Raw genomic sequence first — 8,857 nt, forward strand, 5'->3', positions numbered from 1 at the left:
TACATTATTATCTGCTTGTTCATAAACTGTACCGTACACATTTAATTTATTAAAGACATTTTGCAGCACACCTCGCACAGAACATTCTATTTTGAGCCACGTGGTCTAAATAGAAGATCCCACATTGCAAAGCTTGTATCACGTGATCAAAACATTCTATTATTCATGAAGCCATTCAAAGCTCTGTGAAAAGCCTATTGTTCCATGATTTATAGAGTAGAAAACACGCGGGAAACAATAAAAAGTTTTCGAACAAAAGACGAAATAAATGATAAGCAATCAAGTCTTTTTCTACCTATTAATTACTGATGTGTAAACGTTTTAAAAGACCTTTTATAGTGTTTTTGATGAAATCATAATACAAAAATTTTGTATTTTCTTATAAGCTCAAAAAAACTAAGAAACCTCCGAAGGCTCCAAAAAAAAATTTAATACGATTTCCTATAACAAAAAACCGTGTTTACGTTGCCGAGGATGTGACGTGAGGTTAAACGAAAATTGAAGATTCGTCATTTTTTCATGGTTTTGACGCAATTTTGAAAACACAAGAATTATTTACATCGTTTTCATATGACAACCAAAGTCAAAACATTGGTCTGGTAATAAAGGGGTTGGGTCCCGGGGGGGGGCACTGGGTTTGCGGACTGACGGTATGTGCGGGCCAAAAATTGGCTTTTAAAATTGCACCCTTACAGTGCAGCAAAAATCAGTGAAAATCATACCCTTAGAGTGCATTTTCCCCAAAATTTTCTATCCTTTTCGTGCAAAAAATGGTCAAAATTCTAGCATTTTTGGTCAAAATATCTAGATTTTTCAAAAATTTTCTGAAATTTCTACCCTTACAGCGCAGGCGGGAAAAAACCCACCCTTACAGTGCATTTCGGATGCCTTGAAAAATACACCCTTAGTGCCCGCACATACCCGTCAGTCATTTTGCTTGGCTGCCCCCCCCGGGGGTTGGGTGCGTGCCGGGTTGGACGATGTGAAGGACCTTTTGCTGTCAGTGTTTCAGAGTGTATTTCAGTGTCGATACTTTGTAAATAATTATGGATATTTGCAATTTTTGCTGTCGGTGACAGCTACGTCCCCTATAACAAAGTTTTAACATTGACAATAAGCAATTTGTGTACATAATTGAAGCATAGCCGAAGTCATGTTTGCAACTTGAAAAATAAAATATTTAAATAGATAAAATCGCTTAAATTTTTTTTACAGTAAATGTTTGGAACAATAATATGTATTTACAATATTTAAAACACGTTAACATATAAACTTAAGGCTGAAACAGTCGCACCGTGAAATCCCATGATGAATTCGAAACAGAATCTAAAAGTACAGTAATTAGGGGGCTACCAAGAGCTAGATTGACGAAAATGTTTAGTTTCCACCCAGGACATTCTTATTCCAACTCCCCTTGCTTATTGATTTTTTAGAAAACTTTTTTGAAAGTTCCCTCTTTTGCCCTAATTCTGCTGTATTAACCTCCGTTTCGAAAATTTTCCACCAAGGACATTTTTTCCCACCACCACCCCCCCCCCGCGCTTATTCCAAACCCCCCGGCTATTAGGTACCCGAGAGTAGTGGTCCTGATTACCCGTCATTAGTTTTGACCGTGAAAATAGTCTACAACTACGACTAAACGAGTCAAATAAATATCTTGCACCACTATCCATTATTGATACATATTCATCTGTTGTTTGAGGTCATCAATGCTGGTCTCTCCAAACTTCTCCTTTTGTTGGTTCATCAGTGAAAAGATTTGCGCCAGTTGACGTTGTCTTACTCTAGAATTAGAATATGGAAAAAAATATTTAGAACTACAGTATATAGACAAACCTTTTAGTGAGAGACACCACAGTATGTTCTAAAAACATCCAGGAGAAATTCAAGGTTTTCCGTAGTGATATTTTTTGTTCCCTAGCCGCTCCTCTTTCAAATGAAACAAAAATTTTTCGATTTCGATGATTTTTTAATTGTGAGCTATTTTCCTTTATAGCTTCTCAAATATTGATTTTCACGTTCATTTTCAAGCCTCACAAAAGTGATGACGTCGCATGGGGACCATCAAAATTGTCAAAAAATGTTCTTACCACTCGTTTTTGTGATCTTATAGACCTAATTGAACATTTCAATAAGTTAGTTTGCTTCTAACAAGTCTGTGCACACGAAGAACATTGTAGCTCTCACTATTTTGAAACTAATACCAATCTGGACTTTTTTTCGGCTGGGATACAATTAAAAACAGAGCGGTATGGATCGCGGCACTCTTAAGGGAAAATTGAGCGCTCTCTTTAGGCTGCAGGCATCTCCTCTGATATGTTTTGATATAGGGGATGCTAATCGTGTATTTACAATTCCCGTCCGAGAGTAACCTGTGGTAACCTGTTTCAATTTTCTTAAAAAGGTTACGATTGAATGATTGTGTTACCCTCTAGCCATTCAAATTTTTAATTCGAACCTAATGAAATTAAAAGACCTCTAAAACTTACATCAAAGTTTCTAAAAGACAAAAACACAATATGGGTGTGACTCTCGAACGGAAATTTTCTACACGTTGCGCACCCCCTATACCAAAACATACCAGAGATGGTGTGTGCAAACTACGATATCATATTATGTCAGTTGCAATGGGTGAAATAGAATATAATAGAACCTTTTTTTCCTCCTCCACTTTTGTCGTACCTGTTACCTAGCAAACTGAATATAGCTGCTCCCATCGATTAGTTTGCTATGCAGCGAGGCAAAAAGCAGCATTGCTAATAACTTACTCTTCTTCTCGTTCTTTTTCAGTATCATCGAGTTGTTTTCCTTTGTAGCTCATGGAGCGCATTTCTTGAACGTAATGTTTCACTGCGGCCGGGTCTTTCGTGTCGAGGTGAGCACCTGAAATTGGTCAAATGAGTTAGAGTTGAGATTTGGTGTTACATAGATTGCCAAGGTTAGAAGAATCGAAAGCAATCGAAAAACCGTCTTCTTCTCAGTCTGCCAGCAATAGAACTTCTTTCACGACAGAATCTTCTCAAAGGAAAACCAAAAAATACCTTTTTCAAAAGGAGTATCGCTCAATATAAAGGATATCAATAACGCGGACAGAAGCATTTCAGGAATACCGCATGTCTTGACTAGCGAGTTTATTTATCAGTGAATGAAACGATTGGGAACGGAAGGGCTAAAATCGTCAAAAATTGAGGGAAAACAAGGTAAAAAGCCTTCCGCCTAAAATGAAGTAACTAGATCTTTACACTTTGGTACCTTACTACAAAAGTTATTAACGCAAATTGGTTACACTCCCGTAACAAAATTTTAGCCAAGGCAATTCTCGAAAACTCTGTTTTTCGCGTCAATGAATTGCAGCACTCATTTTTCCCGCGTTTAAATACTTGATTAGTAAGTAAGTCTGCGACCGCAGTCAGAGGCAACCAGAAGGCTCCTATTTCGATAGCTATTTACCCGAAGGTAGGAGAGGGCGCCACTTATTCTCCATGTTACTCTTGATCTTTCTCTTAATTACTGAGCATCAAGTTGAGAGGCATCAAGTATGATTTTTGTAATAAGTACAAAGTCTTTGATTATGACCCGGCTGGGGATTGAACCCACGACCTCCTTGCGCACCGTAGCCGAATGCCAGGGCCCCAAGCTTGAGGGCTGAAGTGAGGGGGCTAAATATTGGAGTAAATTGATGTTGCCCACCGGTTGGGTAAATTTTGAATTTTGAGTGGGTTGAAAGGGGAAAGCGCTTTTTTAGGACCTTTTTAGGACCTTTTTAGAGTCAATTTGAAAAGAATTCATGAAAAAATAACTGAAAGTTTTCAAAAAAGCCTTTTTCGGCAAAAAAGTGAGCCCCCTACCCCGGGGGCTATGCTGGATGCTCTACCATTGCACTAGGGTGCAATACTTGATTAGTTAATAATAAGGTACCTTTTTTGATCATTTCGACGTCATCAGAATCCAACAATTTGACGCGTCTTTTCAATTCTTCCACGTCTTCTTCTTCTTTATCTTCTTCACAATCCGAATTTCTTTTGATCTCCTCTATATCGTCATCATTACCCCCTAAGCCTTTGCAGGAGAACAAAAAAGAATAACCGTTAACTCCTCCGGGGGATACTTGGGCAAAATGGGTGCCAGGTATATATAAGGGTCCCTTTTTTAAACCCTCGAAAGTCTCTGAAAGTAAATGAGTCTCTGAAAGGGTCCCAAAATTACGAAGTATCAAAAATCGACAAAGGGTCATAAAATCTGGTAGTTTTGAGTTTAACATCGGAAAAATAGTCTCTCAAAGGGTCAAAATAACAAAATAAACAAACATCTTTTCAAAATTTCGTTTGATCTCCTCTGTTTATCGTTATTGCTCGAAATTTTACAAGTAAAATAAAGAATAATTATCACGTTAACTCCTTGTTAACAAGCTTTAATGTTGTTGAACCAAAATCATACTGTTTTGATGTCTTCGTGGGGTAAGGATCGATGAAGTATAAGCCCGAAGGGCTAGAATCGAATCTCTAACCTTTCTCAGGCAAGAAAAAGTGAAGCCTTATATGCGCCGTATTTTTGACGACAGTTTTGAATCTAGCAATTCTTTTGTTTTCGAGTGTTACTTTTTTTCGAAATTTAGCAGTAAATTTTCATTTCAATCTGCGATTTGTGTAAAAACCAGGCAGGCCACGCTAGGCCGCGCAACTTTGGTAGGATTTGTTGGCTTCAAATCTTACCAAGGAGATTCGATTCTAGCCCCTCGGGCTTATACTTTATTGGTAAGGATAACACTTTGTTCATATCTTTTTTTAGGTATCGTCTGAATTTCATCATTTCTATCCAAACCGTTTGAGAAAGGGCCGTTTTAAGGGTATCTAGAACAGGGTTTGCTTGAGAAGGACTCATTTGAGACAGGGTTATTGGAGACAGGGTTATTGGAAACAGGGTTCTTTGAAGACAGGGGTGGTTGAGACAGGCATTGTTTGTTAGTATAATGATGGGTGTTAATTTTCAATAATGGTGAAACAGAGGTTTTCCAACGGGGTTCGTTTAGTACAGTCATGGGTGTTTGAAACAGAGTTCATATTATACGAGACAGGGGTTCGTTTTACCTTCCTCTTTCTCTTTATTTTCTTGGTCTTTATCTTCATTTTCTTCAGTTTCACCATCCTGAAAATTGGAAAAAAGGTATTTTAAGGGAGCCTTATTTAAACTTATCCTCAGCACGAATTTTCTTTCTTTAAATCAGTCAAATGAACTTCTTCCACATATGACGAGATAGGAGTTAACTGGTGAACCTATAGCAAAAATAGTACCAAATGATTGCTGGTTTTGTATACAATTGGGTCAACGGATTCTCAATAATATATAATAAATCAATCCTGGGTTACTGCTGATTAATGTTCATTCAAAAAATAAATTGTCAATCTCATCGAAATTTTAATAAAAACTGCATTCATTCATCCAACCTCAAAGTTCCAGTAAAATTAGCAAATAAAGAATCTTTGATTCTGAGCAGCTAATCTGCAAACGGGTGAAGCCGCTGTTGGCACCCGTTGAAAAATTTATATGTGTGGTTCTGGCTCCGCCATCGGCCGGGTGTGACGTTCTCCTGATTGTATGCATTTCAGTGCAATCTTTTTACGGTTAACTCTCGCTAATTCAAACTCGAGAGCCTTATTTTTTCAAATCACAGAGATATTCGAACTATAGAAAGTGTTTAAGAGGGTTTTTCCTCGATGAGTACTGAGAATTAGTTCGAATTCTAGAAAGATTCAAATAGTAGAAGTTCGAATAAGCGTGCGTTTACTGTACATGTGGATCTGGGTACGCCACCGGCTGGGTGTGACCTTTACATGACTGTATGCATCTCAGTGCAATGATCATTTAAAGGAATAGCGATACTGCACTTACCTTTCTTACTCGTATTTTATATTCCAGTTCTTGGATTTCGATCCCCTCTTTACTGGACAAGTAACGCAACGTCAGAAATGACACAATCAACGTGGTGAAAACACTTATAACCACGTCCGTCCTTGAAAAGAAAATCATTGCTTCTTCAAAATATCTTTCCAACGTAGTTGAATCCATCTTAACTGTTTTTAATTTGTTTTTCTTGATGTTCTTTTTTATTTCTTTTTCTTTTTTATTTGTGTTCTGAAGAATGAAGAAAAATCCGTTTTTACTTCGGCGAAAGTGACGAAAACTTCCAACTTTCCGTTTTAAGGTAATGACTCCCTATTGTTTTCCAAAAATGGGCAAGGTTGTAGTTTCAGTGGTTAATCAATTTCAAGACATCATTTTGATGACGTCAAGTACTTTATTCGGATTAAATCCTGCGAGATGAAATTTCGCGAGTGAAAAAAATCGCGAAATTTTCTGGATTTAATTTCGCGAGTCACAGTTTTGAAGAATTTCGCGTGGATTTCATTTCACAAATAAGCCTGAGAACAGCTGAAAAATAGCTATTTTTGCCACAAATGGAGACTTTGGACTGGTTTCTCCGCAGAAAATGCGATTAAAAAAATTTTGTGCTGGAAGTAGGGAATCTCGCGTGTTTATGCAAGTTTTAATTTCGCGAAACGGCAGAAAGTTAATCCGATTACTCTTAGGTTCCAAATAAACGGGCCCCCCCGCTTGTTAATTTTTCGAAAATTTTCCAACCCCCCCCGGACCTTATTAAGACCCCCCCCCCCCCGTTTATTAATGTCTAAGAATATTTTCAGCTGTCAAAGAGAAGGCCCCTTATTTTGCTCTAAATAGCCTGATTTTAGCCTATTTTTACCTTATTTTTGGGTTTTAGAAGTACAATTTCCAACCCCCCGGCAATTAGGCCCCCCCCCGTTTATTAAAATCTATAAAATTTTCCAACCCCCCCGTTTATTCGAACCCCCCCCCGTTTATTTGGAACCTAAGAGTAAAGTATCATTAGATGGCTATAAAGATCTCGTTCCAGGTTTCAAAGATAAACCAAAGAAGCAAAATTTCAAACAAATATCAATGTTTGATTGGTAGAAACAGATTAAAAGATTGTCAAAGATGAAAAGACCGTGTGAAACAATTAATAAAGCGTACCATTTTAAGCGAAACCCTCCTCATTAGGTCCTTTCAGGTCCAGACAAGTGATACTTTTATGGACCTACCTGGTTATGCATTTAACACATTTATAACTGATATCTACGTGAGCATATGAACATTAAACAATCATTCAGAACACAAATAGTGACACAAATTAGTCGTTTGTTTCTTATAAAAAAAAAACGTTTAGAAACCAAAATTTCATGCTCTTGAACTATTCTTTCATATTGAAGACTTCGGTAGCAAAAAACATCCATCTCATCAAAAAATTGAGTAATTTGGCTAAGAACATTGTATGCTTATTAATGGTGACTCTTATAAATAAAGATGCGTTTTTTAAGCTGAAAAGTTCTTTTTTTACAAAAATCTGCTTGACACATCTTTTACCTACTTTCATGCAAAAAAGCAGAAAAAAACAACGATCCAATATTTCACTAAGTCCAAAAAACCCTTTTTTAGCCGTTTTTTGGCCCATATTTGCCCAAAAACATTTTTTTTCGAAAATCGGGCTCCGTCACATTCGAGGGTTTATAGTTATGCATCTTTGTGCAAAAAATCATAAAGTATGAAAGAGCCAATCTCGAGAAAAGCTAATACCTAAGTAATTGATAATGTGCTTATAAAAAAATATCGAATTTGGCCAGTTTTTCTATAGAAACACGCCAAGCAACCAAAATTTCATGTCTAAACACATAATTGCTTCAAAGGTAAGCCCTCATGAGAAAAAAAACATCTATCTCATAAAAAAATTGAGTAATTTGACTAAGAACATGAATGTATGCTTATTAATAGTGATTCTTAAAGATAAACATGCGTTTTTTAAGCCAAATAAATTTTTTTGCAAAAATCTGCTAGAGCCATCTTTTACATATGATGGTACCCTACTTTCATGTAAAAAATCAGAAAAAATTAATGATCCAATTTTTCATAAAGTCCAAAAAACCCGTTTTTTAGCCGTTTCTTGGCCCAAATTGGCCCAAAAATTTTTTTTTCCGAAAATCGGGCTCCGTCACATTTTGGCCACCACCATTTTGCACCTTTGTACCAAAAGTCAGATGATTCCTATGATTCAATCTCGAGAAAAGCTGGTAACGAACGGACAGACGGACGGACGAACGGACAGAGGTGAATTTATAGGACCTCCACCCCACCGGGGTAGGTCCAATTAACCCTAAAAAAATCACTAGGGTACAGGTTCCAGTCAAAAAAAAGGGTTCCTGTCCCTAAAAATTAACCCAAGAGATAATCTTAAAATTTAGAAAACATCCATTTTTCTGCGTCCAAGACGAGACGTAACATTACAAATCACCAACTCGTTACAAGGTCCTAAAACTATCCTAAGCAATTGGTCCGAGGGAAGAGTCCTTAATTTCCTAGAAAAATAAGACCATGATCGAACCGTTCTTGGAGTTTTTAGGCGGCCCTAAAGTATTTTGGACATGTACAGACGACAGATATCTTATATAAAACACTAGATAGAGCTACTCCGTTCCTAACTTAAGCAAAATAATCCGCCATTTTTGATAAGTAGACCATAGTTCGGTGCCACCAACTTGATCGAGCCTAGTTTTGGCCTCGTCGCTTCACACCATTTAGGTTTTTTTTTGCTTCACCTGCCGTTGCTTCGGAAATACAGATTAGCTCTATCTAGTGTTTTATATAAGATATCTATGGCACAGACAGACACACACGGACAGATATTTTCACATTCTAGCCAATTGCGAAGTTGTGACTGGAAACATGCCAACATCTGATATATCAAGGAGAAGGATGTGATGGTAACCGAAACGCCATTAAACATGCA

General features: G+C 37.2%; 1 protein-coding gene across 1 annotated transcript; it reads right to left on the reverse strand.

Annotated features, from left to right (window-relative positions):
• Window positions 1–1,531: 1,531 nt before the first annotated feature.
• LOC136815336 (matrix-remodeling-associated protein 7-like) lies at window positions 1,532–6,127 on the reverse strand. Its single transcript, XM_067071777.1, has 5 exons — window positions 5,890–6,127; window positions 5,088–5,145; window positions 3,919–4,059; window positions 2,769–2,883; window positions 1,532–1,784 (listed from the first exon to the last, which is right to left on the reverse strand). The coding sequence occupies exons 1-5, from the start codon at window positions 6,064–6,066 to the stop codon at window positions 1,673–1,675; spliced, it is 603 nt and encodes a 200-aa protein (XP_066927878.1). The 5' UTR covers window positions 6,067–6,127; the 3' UTR covers window positions 1,532–1,672.
• Between the last annotated feature and the right edge of the window lie 2,730 nt (window positions 6,128–8,857).

Source organism: Clytia hemisphaerica, unplaced genomic scaffold, assembly GCF_902728285.1.
Source record: "Clytia hemisphaerica strain Z4C2 unplaced genomic scaffold, Clytia hemisphaerica genome assembly, whole genome shotgun sequence".
Classification (NCBI taxonomy): Eukaryota; Metazoa; Cnidaria; class Hydrozoa; order Leptothecata; family Clytiidae; genus Clytia; species Clytia hemisphaerica.

Excerpts from the sequence above, each read along its gene's own strand:
- LOC136815336 (XM_067071777.1), bottom strand. The coding sequence starts at position 6,066 with ATGGATTCAACTACGTTGGAAAGATATTTTGAAGAAGCAATGATTTTC. Across the intron at positions 5,146-5,889 it reads ATAAAATACGAGTAAGAAAG|GATGGTGAAACTGAAGAAAA; the intron begins GTAAGTGCAGTA and ends TCCAATTTTCAG. Across the intron at positions 2,884-3,918 it reads CGTCGAAATGATCAAAAAAG|GTGCTCACCTCGACACGAAA; the intron begins GTACCTTATTAT and ends GACCAATTTCAG.